The following is a 23907-nucleotide window of genomic DNA, read 5'->3' as shown; positions in this document are numbered from 1 at the left end:
CACAATACGTAGAATTACGACATTCTGGCGGAAGCTTTATCAGTTATTTTGGATGGATGAAATGAAGAAAAACGTCAAAGTGGATTAAATCAAAATAATAAAATGAAAATAAATCTAAAGTAACAGTAATAAGTAACAAACAAAAGTAAATTATAAGAAATGGATGGGGCAGAATCAAAATCATCATAGATGATTAAAGCTACGCATGCAGTCCGCAAATAAGTTCAAAACGTTCCATTTTTTCTCACGGACCGTAAGAATATGTGAGGATTTTGACAACACTTACGAGATGTGGTCCAATTTACTGTTGTGATAGCAAGTTGACTCACTGATCGAGTTCATCGTTCGATTTCAGTGCCAAGATTATATGAGATGAGACCTACAGCTTAAAGAATATGCGAGACACGGAAAATATGTGCATTACGTGAGTATCCGTGATTGCTGATGCAGTCTGAAAGACCAATTAAGAGTTTATCCAACACAGAAAGGTAGGCAGTGGGAGGATATAAATAAGGTTTGAACAATCGCAATTACCGAACTGGTGAAATATGTTATCTTTGTAGTAGGATGTTTTAAAGTCAGATTGATATCAAATATAGAGCAAATTTTACATATAGGTTTCTAGCATTTCTTCTGTAGAGGTGCGGTGTTTAAGCTCTCGCAATAACTGTGTGTAAAGGATGAAGTGCAGGAAGTCTTTTCCCTTTCAGGTGAATATGGGAAAGCAAATATGAATAAGTTTCAGTAGGGAATGAGGGCTGGTATGATAAAGTGAGGAACAGGGAGTATCATCATTGTTATTACTTCGTTTTTACGATTGAACTGTTTGCGACTAATGATGAACAGATACACGTCCCCGATGAAGAGTGTTGGCGAGAGCATTTTAAGGTAGTTGAGGGACTGCATTGGAATAGAGAAGGGTAAATTTGAACAGTCAGAGTATAGGATAGGAGATGTAGGTTTGACATATATATATATATATGTCAGTCTTGAAATGTCCGTTAGGTTTGATATATGTGTCAGTCTTGAAATGTCCGTTCTTAACTCTTATCCGGGCAACCGGGGCAGGCCCAGTAGCTTCATATTTTTCTTCCATAATAACCATAAATATTTCGATGCCATAAAATTCTGAATTCTTATATCTTTAGTCGAAGTTAAAGTTATGAACATATCGAGTTGGTAAGGCTAATAGAGTTGGTAAGGCCCCAGTTGCAGTCCACGTTACAAAAATAGCTTGCCCGGATAAGGGTTAAATCAGCACAAAGGGAAATGACAGTTTAATTGAGGCAGAACCAGATAAACATAACTGAACATTTGTTTACGAAGAGTAGTTGGGGTAATTCTGATTCAGGTTGGTCGTGGGTTAAAAACATTATGAATCGAACCATTATATATAAACTAGTCGCATTAATGCAAACATTGAACTACTCATAATATAAGCTACCTCATCTCTCATTTGATCCGCTATACTAGCTTTCCTATTCGATTCTTCGGCTTCCCGTTTCCACGCTTCACATGCATTTCTAGCTTGTGCTATCCTATCTTCAAAAGTTAATAGCTTGGCTCTATTCGATGTCAGTTCTTCTCGTAACCTCTGTACCTGAAACAAAAAACAATTCAACTACACAGTAAATCAGCAACATATTTAATACTAAATTAACACGATTTTATCAAAATTGATTTTATAGACGCCATGTTGTACGCGTTAACAGTAAATAAAACTTACTGCAATACATACATTCAGACTGTAATAATCTTTCTGAATTGGCAAATTTTACTCTGTAGTTTGTGCAAATAATAAACAATTACACCAGTACATTATTCAGCAAGAACATGTATAAATCCTTCTTTACAGATGGAAATGTAATCCTTCTTGTGTTTGTACTGCTGAATGCATGAGAAATGTAGGATATTTATGAAAGCTGGTAAATTTCAAATATTACACATTAATTTTCATCGTTTAATTACACTAGCCAACAGTGAAAATGTAACTGGAATGAAATAAAAGTTTCTTAACTATATCGACCACGCTGACAACGAAAACGGCAATGAAAAACTGGAATTAGCTCTCGTTTCCAAGTTAAAAGGGGAAGGGTGCATTTTATTATATTTATTAGCATTCATTGTCAATCCTTTCCCATATAGGCTTCAAATCCCGCTGATTGTAGACAAAGTGATTAGGTTTCCTGTAGGCAACAATATCTGTGTGTATTTCGTCACTAATTTTAGCCCGGGCTCATAGCAACAACGGGGAGGGGAAGGAAAGAGAGGAGTGGAGCATGTTTCATTTAAGCGTAGTTTCTGTCTGTTACAAGCTGTGTTGTGTTCGTGTGCTGGAAGAATGTGTTATTGAAGTGTACTTAGTGCGTGTGGTCATTGTAATTCCTGTAATTCAATATACCTCGCAAATGCGTAAACAGTGTAGACTATTTTTGTTACATTTGCGGACAGGCTACATTGAAATCTCAAAGGAGGCCAATAACGCCATATATTAGGAAGGCGTACAAGACTGTACTTTGGCTGTGAGATCGGGGACCAGGACAAGCCCTAGGCTCTCATGTATGTTGCGTATCTTGTGTCTCAAGTCTTCATTCGTGGTTAAACCGTAAAAGATCTTCCATAGGCTTTGCTATACCCATCTGGCAAGAACCATCAAACCATGTGGATGATTGTTACTTTTGTATGCCAACTCCGCTAACACATGGTATTTCCAAGAAGAAAAAGTCTTCCTTGATATATCCTAACATACGTAGGCCATGCGACCAGTGCTTTACGGAGATGAACTGCCTGTTCCTGTTCCACCTGATTGTGATAGTGACGAGGGCGGTAGTGAAACTAGTGCTGCACCATCACCTTCAAAACCCAGTTCTTCGAAAGATCCTGATTTTGTGTGAAACGATGAGTGTATAGAGAATCACAAAATAACACAGTGTTAATTTAATGATCTAGTGAGAGATCTAAAATTACCGAAAGCTACAGCTGAACTGTTGGCGTTAAGACTACAACAGTGGAATTGCCTTGATAAGACGGTAAATGTGACTGTATTAAGTAACCGCCATATGTCATTCCTTCCATTTTTCGAAAGTTAAAAACTTATTTTGTAGTGATGTAGAGAGACCAGGTCCACTCATAACTATAAAAGTGATGAGTGGAGATTGTTCATCGACTCCTCCAAAATAAGTCTCAAATGTGTCCTCTTGCATAATGGCAACGTGCTACCATCGATTCCGATTGGGTATGCATCTTACATGAAAGAAACATATAACATCATGAAACAATTTTATTATGATTGAACTATGACAAGTTTAAATGGCAGGTTTCCGGGGATCTGAAAGTCATAGCCATATTACTTGGGCTACAACAGGGCTACATCAAATACTGTTGTTTCCTGTGCCTCTGGGATAGCCGCGCCAAAGCACTTCATTATAAAAAGAAAGACTGGCCTAAGAGTCAATCATTTGAACCAGGTCCATACAATGTTATGCACGAAGCACTTATCGAATCCAAGAATATAGTTCTCCCTGCTCTTCATGTAAACCTGGGCCTAATGAAAAACTTGGACAAAACCGGGGAAGCATTTCTCTATTTGCGCGAGAAATTTCCATGTCTTAGTGAGGCGAAAATAAAAGGAGGGGATATTAGTGGGTTCCCAGATACGTAAACTGTACAAAGATGAGCATTTCAACACCATCCTGATAGGTGATGAAAAGTTAGCTTTGGATGCCTTTGTTCAAGTATCAACAAAGTGTTTAGGAAATAAGAGGACAGAAAACTATAAGGATCTTGTGGCATATCTTCTGCACTGCTACCATAGACTGGGGTGCAACATGTCCTTAAAGTTACATTTCTTAGATTCCCACGTGGACTTCTTTCCTGACAACTATGGTGCTGTAAGCGACAAGCATGGATAACGCTCATTTAGGAAGTGGAAATGAGATACCAGGGAAAGTGGAATGCATCAATATTGGCCTATTATTGTTGGATACTAATCAGGGAATCACCAGCAGAAAACTACAAACGCCAGCTAAAGCGGATGCGCCTTCAGTGATCTTCCTCCGAGGGATAACAACAAGGTAAAGTCGCGGCCACCGATAAGCGACCCTTACCCATACCCTTCGTAAGAAACAGCCCCTTCCGCAAACATGACCACAAGTGACCACAAAAGTGTTTTCTGCACGTGCTGAGGGACAAGGCTGTCACATTTTTTCTTGGAAATGTCTGGACACATTTTTTCTTGGAAATGTCTGGACACCATATGTTCTTTCTACTAAAGAAAGCCTTTGAGAAAACCGTAGTAGAAACGTATTGACTCGTGAATTGTGTAATAAAAAGTGATCTAAGAAAAATGTTAAATGATCGAATGCCAACAACATAATTCAAATAAGGCGAAAATATCCAAACTGAACACGAATTATTTATGAGTTTTTAAAAAGATATATACACTATTATATTTTTAAAAAATAAAGAGAGATTATATTTAAAGTGACTTACTCATCAATACCTTACTAAAACTACAGTAAAGATAGAAATATGGGTTTGTACAGAATATTCCTTTGTCAAAAAGCTAGGGCTAATAAAAGATTTTTAAAAATATATGTCCTATAGGAGAGTGAAAGAGAGTTCAAAATTATTTTACTAAGAATAGAATATACAGGGTGCGGCAGAACCGACTAAGCAGTTTCTATCGATTACCGCGAGAGCTGTGGTGGGGGTAGGTAGCTGCAGTGGTCTGCCTTTGTTGTTGTTGACTCCATTACAGTGGCTAATATGGTCTGGACCGGTTCACATCGTGGTTTTGCCGTTCGCGCGTATTATGAAAACAACAGATCTGTGATCGCTACCCAACGAGCTTTTCGGCGACAGTTCAACATTCCACGCAACAATGCCGTTCCTAATGCAAACACAATTCGGTCCTGGGTTCGGCAGTTGGAGGAAACTGGTAGCACACTAAGAATAGCTACACATGGCCGAAGCAGATCCATCAGAACGGCAGAAAATGTGCAGCGGGTGAAAACTGCAGTTCAACAATCGCCGCAACGTTCTGCTCGACGACATGCTGTTGCATTGGGGATTTCATGAGCATTTGTGACTACTTTCTTTGGGATATCTGAAGGAAAAGGTTTTCAAAAGCCGCCCTCACACCCTACCAGAGTTAAGACAGCGGATTACTGACGACGTGAATGCCATACCCCGCGATATGTGTGCAAGAGCTGCTCGAAACTTCAGGGATCGTCTACAACAATGTATTGATGCTAACGGTCGCCATCTTGAGGACATTACTTTCAAAACTAAATGAATGTAAAATGGTATATTGTACTAATTTAGAAAATAAAAACATTTTTTCTCTATATATATCCAGATTTACTTTTTATTGCTCCTTAAAACTGCTTAGTTGGTTCTGCCGCACCCTGTATCATAAATCCTCCAAGTTAAAAAGATGGAACTAGGGGATAAATTCTTCATTAAAATTAACCGGAAACACGTTTCTACGATTTCGAAAACTTCGCTCCTATAGGAGAAAAGAGGGAGTTTGTATTAATATTCAAATTTCCGATTTTTTGTTCAGAAAATACAGAATGTGAAGATTCGCTTAAGAAGGCGTAAAATTTAGCACATACACTTCTGATTAAAAATTAGAGACCGCAACCTTGATTTTTAAAAAAAGAAAACCGTTCGTGAGAGGGGAAATGGGGTCAATTTCTATAATATTATAATTTTAGTTTTATAAAAGAAAAATCCTCAGGTAATTAGAAACAAACATTAGTGCAAAATGTCAGCAAAATTTCAAATTTGATTAGCACTCGGTTGATAAATATGTCAGTACCGAAACTTAAAAAAAAAAAGCTGTTGAGAATGATATCTGTAAATACTTTACTTTCGTATTGAAATCAATGTAATTCAATTAGTGCAAATATCTTACATGAAAACGTATCCTAAGGTTAGTGACGTGGGCTAAGTCTGGTTTCATCATTGAAGCCAATAAACTGGTGATATTAACTAATGTTGTTTATAATTATTTTATATTATTCCGATATGTGATCTCCTTTGATTAAAGTAAGACACTGGTTTTGGGACACGCAAAAACGATTTAACTCAGGCTTGACTAGTGTTGTCCACGAGACGAGACGTCTTGTTAAGGTTGAAGAAGTCTTGTCTTGTCTCGATTCACAAATAATTCTTTATCCTCTTTTTCGAAAATTTTCTCGTTTTTAAAGTAATTTTATATTCTTACTTTTGAAAGTAATGTACGTCAATTTTTGCACTTAGTAATAAGAAAAGTAAATGCTATATGGGGATAAGTGTTGAATAATTAGCATTAATTAAAAAAGATACATATTGCCCGGATTTCTTAACCAATGTTCATATCGAAACCAGATCCTAGCTAGGAATAGCTAGGGGTTGAGTCCCCTTCGACCACTTTCAGACCCCTGAAACTTTCATGCTTTGTTTCACTTTCAAGTACATCATTCTTCTATTTGTTACTTAGACTTCTTTGGCCAGAAGGACCAGGTTGCTTATCATCTGGTACCGCCGAATGAAATTAGACATTTCCAATCAGCGAGGAAATACGTGGACACCACCACATGGGCGGCAATTAAGGGGCCAAAGGGGGCAGTTGCCCCCCCCCCCCACTTTTTGGAAATGTAAAGTTTTTGTATGTATTATTTGCCGTTACGTGTATTGGTTGTCTTCCAGTGGAGTTAAGAAAGCTCCAGGAATTGCGTTTTAATTGCCACGGAAAATAGCCCAAAAATTAACCTATTGCAGCACAACAGTTCCAGCATACTTTCACTTCTTAGAAGGGCTTGATATATTAGTCAGCCGCTTTGAAACTAATTCAGAAAACATTTTTTAAAAAATGTCAACTTCTACCTTTTCCACTGTTTTGCAGTATACGAGTGTACATACAATTGAATTTAATGAATTCAACGTAATTCTAGGTTTTAAGATTATTTTGTATAACAGGAGTGCGGAGTGTTCTAAGTATTGTTGTCTTTTGATGTGTTCCAAAAAAGTGAAAACTGCATCTAATGGCAACGAACATGTTTCGGGAAGGTGCAAAAGCGAATATTTCTTTAAATGTCGTAGTATATGCTTGTAGTATTTACTATCTTTCATTTTCTAAGAGTAATAACATACATTTAATGACATGCGTGGAATTAAAAATAAAAAGTTGTTCATTAATCCCCAGTTTCAATGTAACTTCTAGAAAACAAACCTAATTATTCATTACTATGATTAATATTATCCTTTCTATTTTCTTGTTTTGCAAATTTGGTATTAAATAATCTGATCACACAATTTTCCAGAGAGAATTTTAAGATGTTCATGAGCAAGTAATCAAATCTCTTCTTATACTGTCGTTGCTTAAGAGTACAAAGGGCTAGTACCTGCTTGCGTTGCTCTTGTCAATTTACTTAATAAAATATAAAATACAATATACGGTATTTTAACCGAAAAAGATAGTATCCTATTAGTTATACAACCTTTCATCAAGTCTTCCCCCCCACTTTTAACGTCTAATCGCCGCCACTGCACCACCAGCATACTACAATCTCTTCGAACAAAATGTCGAGGGAAAGTAGAGAACTCAAACTTACGAACTGACAACTGTTGAAAAACATTGGTGGTCATAAACAATAAATTGAAGCGTTCTATAAGGAACGAAATTTATTGAGAAAACTAAGATTTTCACTTGTTTCTCTTCGTTTCTTTAATTTTCAAAACAATACAAAAGAGTTTTAGCTTTTAGCCCTTTTATGTGTGTTGCTATTCAATTGTGGATGAAGACATAATTATATATATAAACTTCAAAAAAATCATGCTTAAATTTACTAATATATGATTCATTTTATTATGGTTTGCAAAAATCGGAAAACTATAAAGGGAACAAAGGAAAATCACCCTACCACCTGCATTAAGTTGTACACTATAGCGCCAAAGGTTAGGCTCTTGCACAAACTGCAAATAAATATCTACCTTTTAAGTGAATAAATTTTTCACCTTTCCATACTTTGTTTTTCTTTTTTAAAAAATGTCATACTGAAGAAAATAGAATCCGTTTTAAAAATGAGATTCTTCGTTAGCTTATTTTCCCTACATATCTTTTATGGGCAATAAATAAACATACCACTTTATCGAAAACTTTCGAATACTAACATAATGCAAGCTGGGTCTAGATTGAACTAGAAAATAAGTTTTTACTTCTGCTGTTCCCATATGACAATCTGGAATGGAAACCTTCAAAACAGAGAGAAATCAATTCATTCAGTTTAGAAATCTGGCATCATTGAGTCCTTCGCGACCTCCAGTGCAGTTTGCCGTTGCTAAGCCACAGGGGGTAGAGGACTTCTTCCAGGAAAAATAGTTTCTTATCCATGGTCCCGAGAATAAATACACGGATAAGCTTATGTAGGCAATAACGTAAAATTATCATAACTTCAAAACGAGATCTAATCTTGCAGTTTCATTAACATTTTCGTTATCAGCACACCCGAAAACATAAAGATCAGCTCTTCTCATGCTAGTTACAGAAAGAAAGTAAAATTCTGTTGGCTAGTGTTATTTAACACTGGGTCTTTAGACAGACAAAACTAATACAACAGACCTGAAATAAGAATATTATATTTTTACAAAATATTCCTTACTAAAATTGATCCACTTTTTCATTTCCTCAAATCTACTGAAAGCATTGATCCACATGTCGGAAGGTTTCTTAGGAATTAATTTCCTCAATGGGTAGATAAGATCCTGGCAACTGACCCTTGGTTTTAGGACAGATACATACAAGGTGCGGAAAAAGTCCCGGAACAGTCCAATATCTCGCGAAAATATACAGATCAGCAAAACAAAAATAACAGGTGTTAAATGGTTTTGAAAAAGCTATCCAATGATACCAAACGCAACACCCGATTCCCACCCCCTTCCGGGGTACGGGGAGATAACTTTGAAATTTTAAATGGAAACCCTCACTTTGTATTGCACATTTGGATTCTCCAGTAAAAAGTAACAGTGATTTGACCCAAAACTGAAAACAGCGCCTTCACGCATGCCACTTGAATTGACACACAAAAAAGGTGGTGTGCCAAAACATTATGAAAATGTGGCCTTTCAGTATCGTACTCTGTGGCCATACGGTTAGCGTACTGGACTGCGGAATCAGAGGTCGTGAGTTCGATTCCCGTGCAGAGTGACACTTTTATGTGAATTATTTATAGCCAAATAATGAATTCATACATTTTAACTTCGATAAAAATAATGTATTTGTCCATATTTATTAATTTGAAAGAAAATACAAGTGGCAACAAAAATGGTTATTTTTGTTGTAAATAACCCTATGAACTCAACCATAATAACCCAATTACTAAGAACTACTTCATAAAGCTAATTTGAAAAATAACTATCGAAATTTGTATTCTATGCAACTAATTGATGTACTAATTAAGTTAAAACGTATGGAATTTAATTGAGAAAATTAAAGAAATAGATTGCCTTGACCGGGGATCGAACTCAAACTCTACCTTCGTTATCCAATGCGCTAACCTACGGCCACAGAGAACGGGACTGACAATTAGCATTTTCGTTGGTTCAGCGCCTTTTCTTGTGTCGATTCAAGCGCCATCTGCGAAGTTACTGTTTTCAATTTTGGGTTAAATCACTATCACTTTTTGTGGATAATCCGAATGTGCAATAAGAAATAAGGGTTCACATTTAAAATTTTAAAGTTACCCCCATGCCTCTGAAAGGGGTGCGGATAGGGGATTGTGTTTGGTATCATTGGATAGCTTCTTCAAAACTATTTAAGACGTGTTATTTTTGTTTTACTTATATTTATACTTCGCGAGACATTGGACCGTTCCCGGACTTTTCCCGCACCCTGAATGTGAACCGAGTGCTTTCAGAAATAGTCTGAGTGGATGAAAAAGAGTAACAATCGTTATGGGGAATGCTTTGAAAAATATTATATATATACACACAGTGGCGTATTTACGATTTTGCTTCGCTAAGTTCATTCCTGGAAATGTGAAAATTGGGGACTTAAGCCCGGAAGTCCCCCCTTAAATACCACTGTATATACACATAGTTGTATTCATATATAGTTGTTATATATGTAAATATGTTCTTAGAACGTTTAATTGATTGCAGAAAACAGCTTCTTGCTATCTGTTACCGTTTTCACTCCATGACGATCACTAAAACCGAAAGTAGTTGATTTGTGCCATTTCCAGTTTCAGTAGAGAGTTTAGAATGGAGCAAACGATCAATTGATTACGAAAATCACATCTCGCTACCGATTGCATTTTTTATTATACGGTAATCCACGTTAAAACCAAAAATTGTATATTTCTCCTACTTCCGGTTTGTTAATAACGGCAATGACATCTATTCTTAGAACACTAAATCGATTAAAAAACGTTGTGATTGCAGAAACCCGATTCTTGCTGTTATTGTTTTTGATTCATGTAAATGAATCTTGAAACCGAAAGTTGTAGTGGATTTTTACCACTTCTGGTTTTAGTAGACAGTTAAGAATGAACATGTAATGTATTCCTGGGACGCTTAACCGACTGGACAAAAGCGCATCCCTCTATCTATTACGATTTTTGTTCTATAGCGATTAACATGAAAACCGGAATTGGTTAATTTCTATCACTTCTGGTTTGAATAACTGCTTCAAAATCTGACTATTTCTAAGTTCTGACCTACATTTTTACCGAGTTTAGTTGTGACTGATCAAGCAGTTCTTGCAATTCTTTCTGTTTCCCGGACTGACGGACAGACAGGGTAAATATATAAAGGAATTTTGGTAAACCAAACTACTTGAAAAGGGAATGTCTCTTAAAAACTTGTACGTAAAATAATGACTAAGTTTGAATACAGTGCATATTTAACATGACGAATCATGGCAACTCATAAGAAGTATTATTGATGCTGAAGTCAAAGCAATACTAAATGGTAGAAATTGATCCGATTTTTCAACTATCGGGCACGCTATCCTTTTAAACATGATGTAGTTTATGAAATATTGAAATAACCAGACATAACTCTTTCAATTGTGTTGTGATTTATATAGTGCTCTATCTTGAATTGGCTGTCATACATTCACTTGTACAAATGCATATACATGCGAATTACTTCTCGAATTCCAATGATTGCCTTGTTTTCACCTTTCAACGCCGATATATTCTGAATTATTAATAAATATTTATCTACTAGGCTTCTATTCAACGTTTTCAAACAATACTTTCGGGAAGGAATTCATTCTTTATGCTATGTCAAGTCAACAATTACAGCTAAGTCTTGTACATCTCTTCTTAATTCAGGTAATTCTTTTCCACTTATTATATTATACCCCAATTACCTCCAAATCTTAAATGATGCACCAATTACAAGCAGCTAACAGAGAATAAAATCTTAAAACTCTTTTTAAGACACAACTCACCTCTGACAAATTATTTGAACCTAAAGATGGACTAATGGAAGAAAAACTATTTACTAATGGTGACGGTGCTGAAGGAATATGCGTTCTATTACTTGGCGACATATTCTGATGAGATGTAAAGTCATATAGTCCTCCAGAAGGGAATCCACTTATTTTCGAACCACTACTACTACTAAGAGGAATATGCGAATGATTTAAAAACGCTGCAGTCTGAAAGAAAATTAAGGTAATATTAATAAATGGTACAAGAAATTCTGTATTTCTAGTAATATCAATTTATATTTTCTCTTTTATATTTTGTAGTCTTTCTTCTTAAGATTACATTATTCAAATAACAGATAACTTTGTATTTTTTTAAAAAATGTACTAAATATAGAAAACTAACTTCCAATAATTTAATGAAGTTATTTACGGTTTTTTCAGCAATTCGTATAACATGATTTTTTTTTTTTTTTTTTTTTTTTTTTATTGTATTCTGTACAAACCAAAATTCTGTCCAGTTCGACGTAAATCAAGATTCAGAATTACTATGCGAGATCCTTGACAGTGCTCAGTGGAATATGGTTCTTATTTATCAAAATAATTTTCAACATGATTCTACAAAGACGAATAAAGTTGGCCTAAAATGTTTACCTAGAACATGTGAAAGTTCTTCGGATTAATTTTATAAAGAATTCATAAATTAAGCTACACTTGATGGAACTCCGACCTCGGTTTCTTGTTTACTGGCAACTTTTCTACAAGTTGAGTTGTATCGTTGTTATCTGTCCTGGTATTTAGTGTACACCAAATAATTTTAGTTCAACTTACCGAATCGATTGAGTCTGGGAATCCAGACAGGAACCCTGATTGAAGAGCCTGTAATGGGGAGGATGTTGATGGCGAAAAATTTCCTAGCGTCTTCCTTTCATTTAATGCACTACCGGGAATGTTAACAGGTGCAGAACTACCCAATAGTCCTACAAAACAAAAAATTCGTTAAATCAACTTTTCTACATTTAAACTATGTAAAGGACTTAATAACTATGCCCTCTGAATACACCAATGTGTTTAGTGAAATGTACTCCTCCTACTTCGTAATTAATATAAAATATCAACTTCACGCAATATACATACGATATGAAGCTGAAACGTTTATACATTCAACATAATAGCAGTCAACATTGCATCACACGTTGGAAAAATGAAATGAAATGAAATCTTTGAGTTTAACTCCCACAATTATGCCCTTTAGGGTAAGGGAGACGAGCGCACGTTGGATAACCGTGTAGATTGTTTCAAGTGATTCCATGGGGGTGCTGCAAGCAGATGTCTTCCTCGGTGGCCTAGTGGCTAGCGCGTGCCTTTGGTGTACGTGGTTCCAGGTTTGATTTTCTGTGGGAAAGTATTAAAAATTACTTTTACAATCACTCACTGTCATTAATAATATATACCTAAAGGGCATCACTGTGGGATGTTAAGAAAACAAAAAGTAGGCTACATCGATGTGAATCCACTTGCTCATCAATAAATTCTGTAGTCGCATCAAAGTACGGGGATACTTATTTCTGAGTTTCGCTTCCTACTACAGTCTCTCAGATTTTCATCTGGGAACCCTAAAGGCAAAACCAAGTGCGTCAAAGTGCTAACGTTCCTGAAACCATGTATAAATGCTTTGAGCTCTGCAAGCGTGTCAGCTGTCATTTAGGAAGATTGGAATGAGTTTACCGTCACAGAACTACCGCCAAGTTGAACCACATCTTTAGCATACTGTTGGTAAAATAATTCATTGGCTTTTGATGCCTTACATCGTCGGAATACAGACAAAACTTCGATTAGCGGGACTACACTACACGTTTCCAGTCCGCTGCAGTCAAATATTCCAGTCGTGTGTTCCTGGAGCTATTGAAAACTTATGGCCATTGTATGAAGTTCTCTCTAAAACTATTTTCCATGACCAGGTGTGAAATTCGTAGATGATCCATCTGGATCATAATCTTCTTGTGACTACAGTTCTGACACGGTTTTAGATTCACATGTGTATTACACCGTTCCTTGTAGACAAGTTGGACAGTGCGGGATGCATTACAAAATCAAGTAATTTCACTTGCTGTGACATGGACTCGCTCAAACACAATGCTTTATTTCTTTTCATTTTGCCACATGAGTTTTCACATAAAATCGATTGGCACTCAATACAGTAAACTGCATCAGGGTGATGGATCATTTGGTCTCGTGTTACTAGTGAAATGCTATATGTAACAATAAAAATAAACTACAGCAGGGGATTATTTTTTTGGCCGATCTACATATATATACACAAGCCACAATACTACATCAATACCACTCGGCGGGTTTGCAGGCAAAGAACTTATGCTCCCGTTTTCATCACTGTCAAATGTTTCAAACCGCCGACATGTAAGAATGCTCGTGAGAGTGAAAGTCTGAAGGGACAAGGTCTGGATTGTACGCAGGATGTAATAATTCGTATTTCTGAAATATCTAGTGGAGTTTCTCGTTAACTACCAGTGACATAGGAAATCATCGATCTGAAGCAGAACCCTCTTCTTGTTGATCAAAGCCTGGTATTTCTGCCAATAACACTGTGGATCTGTTACAATTGTGCAGCGTGAAGGTTTTCACTCGCCGTATGGCTGTCCGGAACAAAGTTCCTATAACACTAAACCATCGATATTCTACCACATGTTTCTGATCTTTGTTTCAAACCTACCAATTTGAAAATCTGGCAACGGCTCTTGCCTAGTCGGAATCACTGATGATCACCGGCAAAATATTGCAAAATAATCCATTTTTCATCACCTGTGATGAACTGATGCTAAACTTTTCGTCACAAGGATTTTGTAATAACTGTTGACACAGAATGAGCTATCTTTCGGCCTACTGTGGTATCAACTCGTGGGGGGAGGTACAAGTCGAGGCCGTCTACAAACACTAGTTGAATATGATGTTCCATTCCTGTAGCCAACTGACGTGTATTTGTGCGTGGATTACTCGTTATATCCTATACGAGGAGGCCCCTGTCAATGTAAACCGGTCTTCAGACCCGGAGTTTGTCCTCAACGCTCATGTCACCTTATCTGGTTTGCGTAACCCACTTTCGGGCTGTCTGAACATTCAGTTTCCTACCTTCCAAAGCGAAAGTTTCTTTGAAATTTCTGTAGATCTGCTCTTTTCTTCCAAATATGTCTTAACAACATACGAACAGCTACTTGATCAAGTTCCATGTCAGGTTGTCTCACTTCGAATGTGATGTGGAAACAAGGCGCCGTCTACGAAATGACATATACTCCAGATCATATAGCTCATGGTTACGCTCAGTGTTTCAACTTAAGAAAACTATTATATATAGGATGGTTTAAAAAACGAATGAATTTATAACTCACCCTGGTATAAGCACGTGCTATTATTAGATACTATGAACTACTATATACTTGATAAAAGGAAAGTAACTTTAGCATATTATCTACAAATATAATGAGCTGATTTTATATTATGAAGAGAAAGAATAATAAAAGAAAGAGAAATAAAATATATAGAATTCTTTTTAAAAAACAATATATGTTTAATGCATCGAGTGTTCCGGAAGATTGAAATATTAGTCTATAATTTGTCGCTTGTCGCTAACATGTAGTAGTGGAAGCTGGGTGCGCAAACGTGAAGTTCTAGGAATTCCATATGAAAAAATGATCAAGAAAATGAAACAAGAAACACTGGAAATGCTTCAGGTTTTAATATTATTTACAATACTTATTTTCTCCTTACTACTTTCCAGTACCTTAAAGCGATGAGAAATCTTATAGTATACTTTTGTTAAGTTAATTTTTATTGTGAATTTTCTACATAATTCGGTAAAAAGTACCTACGCTCTTTTGCGTACCTGCCTTGCGTAACAAAACAGAATTCTATACATATTGTGAATTAGTTCTAAACTTAATAATGCATCACAAGTTTGATACATATTACAATAAAAAACAGTACAAATTTCCCGCATTTGTGCAGTTGCTTAAAGATGTTCGAAGTGGTTGCAAATTCTACTAAAACCATAGCTGAAAAAGTAGCACGTATACGTGAACATAGTAATCTGAATTTTCTCTTACGCATATTACAAATCGTACCATTCGTCTTATCCTTGTCACAAAGCTGTGTAATTGTCAAGCGTGTACGTGGTGGTTTCAAGCTCACGCCCCCATTGCGTATCTCGACATCCCTGACACGTCATAGTCCCTTGAATGAGACCAGATTGAGCGGAATGAGTATTTCTTCCCTTTACATATACACAATGTCTATCGTTATCGTAAGGATTCTGACGCACTAGTGGCTTGCATGTATGACGGTCCTTCACTAATTTCCACAATTTAAAGTAAGAACTGACTTCTTTAACATCGTCCATTAACTGTAACCCTCTTACTTCCCATGTCGTCCATACCTTTTACCTTCTATTGTACCTTTTATAATATCATTAATAATCCAATTTCCTCTCTAGTGTGCCCTAAAGTTTCTCTTTTTAACTATTTTCAGTATTGCTCCTAACTATCGCTAACACTTTCTCTTTGGACATTCATTTTACCCAGTTGATTTTCTTCAAAAAGAGAAGGAAGGTACCTTACTATTTATTTGAACTGGTCAAGTTATCTAGAAACTATTACGAGATTTTGTGACTGTACCAATTCCTTCATATATACAGAATATGAATATAAGACTCGAGATTGTACACACATTTCTTTTATAACTAAACGAAACTAAAGCCAAATCTACAATTCATAAAATAATAATAACGAACATATAATTTCTATCGATGCATTTGATTATTGAACTACATAGTATTCCTTTTCATAAAGGGTGTTTTAAACAGATTATTCCTAATTAACATACTAAACGTAGCATAATATCAAATAAAGGTTATTCCAGTATGATGGTAATTAGTTAATTGCTCTTTTTTTATCGCTTTGCGAATACGATTAAAAAAAATAACGAACTAGATAAATTTTCTCATAAGAATAAGTTACAAAGGTAAACTATCAGGTTGTCTAAAAAGTATTCAGCCTTTTGCTCCCGAGATGACGTTAGTGTCCCAAATCTTAGATTATATGAGTCGCAGCGGGTAAAGCATAGCGTCTTTTGATAACTGAGAATTAAGGCTAGTAGAAGTGAAAAAAAATGTTGGAATTCTTGAATCAGACATATGGTATTACGCCGTGGAAATGAGTGAACCTTTCGCAGAACTGCGCTAAACTTTTCAATTTTATTTTGATAAAGGTGTAAATGATGCGCAAGCCTGTGAAGAAATTTGTGTTATTTATGGACAAGGCATGTTACCAAAAGCAATAGCCATAAGATGGTTCAGTCACTTTCGTTCTGAAAATTTCAACTTTCGTTCTGAAAATTTCAATTTCCAAGATGTTTCTCACAGTGGGCTACCAACGACAGCAAAAGTGGATATTCTGACAAAAGTCGAGCGAGATCGGCATGTAAACAGAAATATTGTCAATGACCTTAACATCCGTCACCAAACAGTGTTAGAGCATCTGGAAAAATCTGGCCACAAAAAGAAGCGTAGCATTTGGGTGGCACATGATCTGACTCAACGTTTCCTCGATCGTGCGAATTTCTACTGAAACGCAACGAACTGGAGCCATTTCTGAAGCGGCTGATCACGAGTGATGAAAAATGGATACCCTACGACTACAATGTTCGAAAAAGATTGTGGTCGAAGGGAAAGTTCCATAGTTTGAGGTAAAACTCACACTGATGCACTAGAAGGTTATGCTGTATGTTTGGTTGGACAAGAAGGGCATCGTGCAACAGGAGCTTCCAACGGGCAAAGCGATAGACCCGGACGTCTACTGTCAACAATTAGCGAGAGCACCTAGCAATTCAAAAGAAACGGAAAGGTGCCGTATACCATGCTGACAATGCCAGCCCACATACATATTCAACGACCCATCAGAAACTGAGATAATTTGACTGGGAAGTTTTAATGCATCCACCGTATAGCTCGGACCTGACACCGTTCGACTGTCATTTGTTTCTATCTGTAGAACTCTTCCAATGATGGTAAGATAATTTTAACTGCTGATGGTCTACGAGGGGGGACCCACTAATAACCAGAATCTTGCTCCTGTGCATCGTGCACTTGCAGTACAAGGTTGCGCCGCTAGGGTGTTGAGAGGACCTCTCCAGAGTCAGTATGCCAAGTGGTGTCAACCGACCTCTGGCATATTCTCTCTCTCTCTCTCTCTCTCTCTCTCTCTCTCTATATATATATATATATATATATATATATATATATATGTGTGTGTGTGTGTGTGTGTGTAATGTTGCATACACGGACTCGAAGAAACTGCAGATTCTCACGAACAACGTGCGGCTGTGAAGTTTTTTTTTTTTTACTCGGTAATAACGCAGCAGAAACTGTTATGATGATGTAAACAACTTACAAAGGAAATGCTCTCAGTAAAACATATGTACGAATAGTCTGCTCTGTTTAAAAGAGGGGAAATGATCATTGAAGATCAGCCCCCTTCCAGTCGTTCTTCAAAAATGAAAAATGAAATGAAATCCTTGAGTTTTACGTCCCACGATTATGCCGGCTAGGCTAAAGAAGGTGGTGATTATGATAAATCAATGAAATGGCGAAATGAAGAAAGTGGGAGGAAACGAAAAAACCCACGAGCACGGTGTTTGTCAACCAGAAAGTCCACGAGACGTGAGCTGGGATCGAACCAGGGACCCCAAGCACCGGAGGTGAACGCTCTACAACTGAGCCACCGCGCCCCCCAGTCGTTCTTCAAGTGCGCAAACCAAGAACATTGCCACAATCTGTACTCTCATCAGGGCGATCAACGCAGAACAATCGACCAACTCGAAGACTTATCTGGGTTATCCTGGAGTTCCATTCAGCGCATTTTGCACGATGATTTGGGAATGCGAGAGTGACTGCTATGTTTGGGCCAAGGCTTCTCACCGAAGAGCAAAGGGATCGTCGTGTGGAAGCCTGTCGTACAATGGACACAGTCACAGACAATCCAAAGTTTTCAACATCGTCATAGGCGACAAGTCATGATGGTATGAGCACGATCCAGAAAGTAAACAACAAAGTCAACGGAAGCTACCTGGTTCGTCTCGTCCAAAGAAAGCTCGTCAGGTTTAATCGAATACGAACGTGTTTATTTATTTATTTGGTGATATCAAAGGGACTCTCAGAATTCAGTCTCTCAAAGCCAAACTGTGAACCAACAACTCTACTCGGAGGTGTTGAAACGGCTACGCAAAAGTGTGGCACGAAAACATCCGGCCTTGAGGAATTACAGCGAGTGGTTCCTGCATAATGACAATGCTCCTCTTCACATGGATTTGTGTTCGCCGATTTCTGACCTCAACGCAGACGACTACTTGACACACGCATCATATTTGCCAGAATAGGCCCTACCGGACTTCTTCCTGTTCCCTCGGATGAAAAGGGACTTGAAAGGCAAGCGTTTTGCTGATGTCAACAAAGTCAAATGCAATGTCAAAACGGCGCTAGCAGCTATTAAAGAGGCCGAATTTGCAAGGTGCTTGCAACAATGGAATGAACGTCTAAACAAGTACATTAATACGAATGGAGAGTACTTTGAGGGTGATTAAAGTTGTATTCAAAAAAACAAGTAGTCCATGCTTTTTATCAGGAAACTACGGTTCTTCTTGCATCCCACCTCGTATAGTGACGGGATTATGATGTTGCCGGAAAAGTGACAGGTCATCTAACAAAATGGTGCGAGTAATCCGTGACACGTATGTGGTTTCAAATCACAATAAATTTAGTCTCAATTTTGACCTCTAAAGATGCAATACTCTTTAGACAATCTAATATTTAACATTATGAATACATATTTACAGAGCAAATACTTAACAACCAAGTATACATACCTCTGTCATTATGTTTTTGATTGTTTAACTCTCCATTTCGCGATTGGAGTCCACACAAAATCTTTAGCATTTGTAAAAATTTTCTTTCCACACCAACAACTAAAATTATAAAAATTGAATTCATGTTTCACGTGAATTGACGCTCCTCTACTTCATTACTTTAATCTAGAAACAGCGAATACCAATTTCTACAGCGTTCATAACCATACAATAGTAAGGCTAATCTTTTTATTACTTACCATTACTCTGAAAATTATTATTAAAAAAGTAAAAAGTAAGATTTTTTGCCACATTTGAAAAGTGATGTACAGCCAACAACAAATATCTCGGATACCACACCATTTATGAATTGTTCGATTAATATATAATTATGAACTCCTTTATTAAACTATATCATAGCAATAGCAGCTAATTTTTGGCTCTTAAGAATAATATATACAGGGTGACCGCGTGACTATGTTCAAAATTTAAGGGATGATTCCTGACACGGAAACAAGAAAGAAAGTTCAAATAAACTTTTGTCCAACGTACATAATTTCGGAGCTAGAAGGTGCCGAAAGCGTGGGAAAATGACATTCAAAACTCTATAGCTCGACTATGGTGAATGATAGAGATAATGCGGCATGGTCACGTCAAAGACACCGAAGCTGCTGTATTCAAAAATGCTTAGGTCGAAATCGTGCAATTCGTGCACAAGGGATTCCCCAAAGGAGCGTACGGATTCACGGATAATCTGTCAAGAAAGATGGGTCGAAAAGGATACGGATGAATAGCTGTCCCAACTGCTAGCATTTTTGAATACAGCAGCTTCGGTGTCTTTGACGTGACCATGCCGCATTAGCTCTATCATTCACCATAGTCGAGCTATAGAGTTTTGAATGTCATTTTCCCACGCTTTCGGCACCTTGTAGCTCCGAAATTATGTACGTTGGACAAAAGTTTATTTGAACTTTCTTTCTTGTTTCCGTGTCAGGAATCATCCCTTAAATTTTGTAACATAGTCACACGGTCACCCTGTATATATGTTACTGAAAAAATCGCTCTCCAAAATAGATACGAAAAAAAAAAAAAAAAAAAACATAAAAAATATCGAACAACTGATTTTCAAACTTTATGCTAATTTATACTGCTCTACTAGTTTTGTATTATTTCACTATTCTGCAACAGCATCAATACTGATACATGTATTTCTTGATTACTTTTCAATTGAAGTTTCAAGTACTATAACAGTATTTCTACAAATTTAACGTAGTTTACAATTCCTACGAAGCAGATATCTACTAATTTGCTGTTGACTGCACATAACAGTCTTGTTCGAATACTTCTTACCTGAACTTGCAAGTCCCGCTGAAATTGAATTACTAACAGTCGGTGAATCATTTTCTAAATCCCTATCTATAGACGCTGCAACGTTGAGTGGTTCATCTAAACTCAGATCTTCTAGTGCATTTCCTGGAAGATAAACATAATTCTTTTGAAGTCGGAAAATGGTTAAATGGTGTCAGGGTGGTTTTACACAAAAATAAAAGGAATAACTTTATTTAAAGAATACAATGAACAACCCTATACAAAGAACCCAATGCCGTATGTAATTTGAATTGGCAGATGTACAGAATAATATTCGTTGGACAAAACTGTAAAGTAATGATTGTAAGCAAAGAAAAAAATATCGAAAAATTAAAAAGAGGAACTAATTACGACATTGAGAAAGTGTACTCGAAGGGACGTACTAGCAGATATGGTGAAAGGGCAACAATACAGCTATTAATGGATGATATTAATGATAGATTTGGTTTCATACCAGTGCTAGCTATTGAGGAAAGTCATATAAGCAAAAATTAAACTTCTGTGGCTTCAAATTAATGATAAAAGCACTAAAAAGGTCTAAAACGGGAAGGAAGCAATGGCAGTGGTGTATATGGTGTAGGAATAACGATTACAAAGAATCCCAAAGAATGCGTCGGGGAAGTTATATATACATGAAGTATGACAAGTACAGTAAACACACGGGGGAAAAAAGGACCATTAAAATCATTTAAGTATGTGCTCCACAAACAGATTACCCCTTTTAGGATCTTATGGTACAATTTGTATAATACGGGTGTTTCATGGTACATTGCGTTATAACTCTCCTATTTGAGCTTTTTCGTCTTTTTTTTTTGTTTGTTTGTTTGTTTGTTTGTTTTTCAAGTCCAGAGACATTGTAGAACACGTTACGTTTGGTTTCACACCTTCTTGCGTCGAGACATAGGAGGTGATGACGTCATAACTTTAAACACTATATTTTCTTTTATTAGGCCTATGTTCATTATTTTTTGGAGGGCTTATTTTTGCACGTAGAAGATTGAAATTTTGCACAACATTCAGTCTACCGAGTGGTATTTACAGTTTTTTTTTCAGATTTCTGCGTTAGCAGAAGAGGGGGCTCCAGAGGGGCAAAAATTTGGAAAAAAGGGATATTTTAACCAAAAATACATTTCTTCGGGATTTTCCCGCCTTAGATACATGATGAAGACATGTGAATGGTACCGTCTGAAAGGCAGTTCTATTCTGAAGAGAATGATTGGTGGATTATAATCCTGGGGTAAATAGGGATGTCTCAGGAAATTTTTTACCTGAAATCAGGGTCTTTTGCGGTAATCTGGGGCATTGTGGGGATTCTTGATAAAATTTCTCCCGCCCTTACTATTTAAGATAGAAGCTTGAAATTTGGCATACATATTCAGTCTACCGAGTAGTATTTATCGGATTTTTTTTGAGATCTCTACGTTCACACAGGACCCTTTCAGAGGGGTCCAAAGTGTGAAAAAAAATCCCCAGCCCCTGAAATTTTCCCTTTGACCTCACTTTTTCCCTCTCTTGGTATATGGTATGGGCATGTAAGTGGTACTATTTGAAAGCCTGCTTTATTCGGAAGAGAATGTGGTATGAACCATGATCCTAGGATAAATAGTGACGATACAGTAGCTGCTTGACTGAAAGTCTAAAAAATACCCCAAAAACCCAAGATCCTAAAAGGGTTACAGCAAAGAAGATAAAAACCATTTTCGAAGAACTAGAGAAGATAATATACAAGAAAGAAATAATGAACGTGCAAGTTGGAAAATACAGACGAGAATGTAAAATAATAATAATAAAACATTGGTATATTCGGTTTCCACAAAGAAAGCAATCAGTTACTAGATTTTTCCCATGGAAATGGGCTAAGAATTGTAGGGGGAAGATGGTTTAAGAAAACCAAACACAAACCATTGATATACGCCACATAATTCGTTACAACTAACACAAAGAGAAAGAAAAAATGTGACAACACATTATTGCGGACCGAATATGATGAAAAAGAAAAAAACAAAGCAACGATGTAAAAACTACTCCTAGCACAGGAATGGATAATATTCACAGATTATTAGTTAGAAGACTTCGAGAAACAGAAGAGGTCTATAAACCTACAAGAGAGAACACAATGTTCAGGAGCAAATAGTAATAAAGGAGGCTGAGGTAAATCAAGAGAATGAAAGAAGTCTTTGGAAAGGCTTCGTACAAACCATGATCAGGCAGGATGCTGGAATTACTAATGATGATAATGTTTAAAGACTACTTTCACGTGAAGAGCATGGAGCGCGGAAACTTCCCAACTTTTTACACGGCAGATGACCTACTAGAATATTTATGATAATGATCGAGAATGATCTCTTTTTAAAAAGTTTAAAAGTTGACAAGTTTTTAAAAGTCTCCTATTCAATATTTAGAAGTTCTGAAAGATATTACAACGAATATTCCTGTAACATATAGGATAACAAAATAATAACACTTTAAAGGAAAGTTAGAGAGTCCCTGATTAAATTTTGGTTAAATCTCTTGTCCATGTTTTCTTTTTTAATTTCCTTCAATATTCTCATTCCACTAATTCTTTCACAATCCTTCACTTTCATCAATCATTTATCTCCTTTAGCCTACAGAGAATAAAACTGGACGTGGACGCATAACTAGAAATTTCATTTAATTTTGAAAACTTGTGAAGTAAGTTAAAATTAGATTCTGTTATCCACTCCGTCACCGCATGAAATGTTACAACTAAATCAAGTTAATAGAACATTACCATTAATGCTAATTCTATTGGAGCATTTACATTTCTTATATCTACACTTTAAAATACCGGTATACAATTATAATGGCTAGATTAAAGAAAGAAGAAAAAATAACTAATCACATGTGTGTTGGGAATTTTCAATCTGGACTAATTTCTGATCGGTGGACATAACATCGGCTTCGTTCTTGCACTTTTTTTTTTTTTTTTTTTTTTGAATACTGACCATATATATATATAAAAGTTCAGTATAGGTTTAAAACAAAAGCAACATTTTCCTTCACGTTTGCAATGCAGTATATATAATATTGATACTAATAAATCAAAATTTTTCGGATTATTTAAATTTAATATCCGATTATAAAAAGGTCAGTACACTTTTAATGTAATCTCGAAACGTATGGTATCAGACAGAAAATCTCATAAACCACATAAACTCGCTGATTTTAATTTTCAACGCTTGTCATAC

The 23907-nt window shown here is 36.5% G+C and overlaps 1 protein-coding gene across 3 annotated transcripts in view; it reads right to left on the bottom strand.

Annotated features, from left to right (window-relative positions):
- The window catches only part of unk (RING finger protein unk), a 163919-nt gene that overhangs the window by 13439 nt on the left and 126573 nt on the right, over positions 1-23907 (bottom strand). For 2 of the 3 annotated variants that reach the window (XM_081731386.1, XM_081731384.1), the window contains exons 10-14: positions 20681-20803; positions 19352-19450; positions 12254-12402; positions 11444-11653; positions 1445-1600 (exon numbers count right to left, since the gene is read on the bottom strand). In XM_081731386.1, the coding sequence (XP_081587512.1) occupies positions 1445-1600; positions 11444-11653; positions 12254-12402; positions 19352-19450; positions 20681-20803 (737 nt within the window). The remainder of the gene's footprint in view (positions 1-1444; positions 1601-11443; positions 11654-12253; positions 12403-19351; positions 19451-20680; positions 20804-23907) is intronic. The other variant, XM_081731385.1, reaches the window with a different exon arrangement.

Source organism: Thermobia domestica, chromosome 11 (genome assembly GCF_964235325.1).
Source record: "Thermobia domestica chromosome 11, izTheDome1.hap1.1, whole genome shotgun sequence".
In the NCBI taxonomy this organism is placed as follows: domain Eukaryota; kingdom Metazoa; phylum Arthropoda; class Insecta; order Zygentoma; family Lepismatidae; genus Thermobia; species Thermobia domestica.
This window is presented reverse-complemented; position numbering and strand designations above follow the sequence as displayed.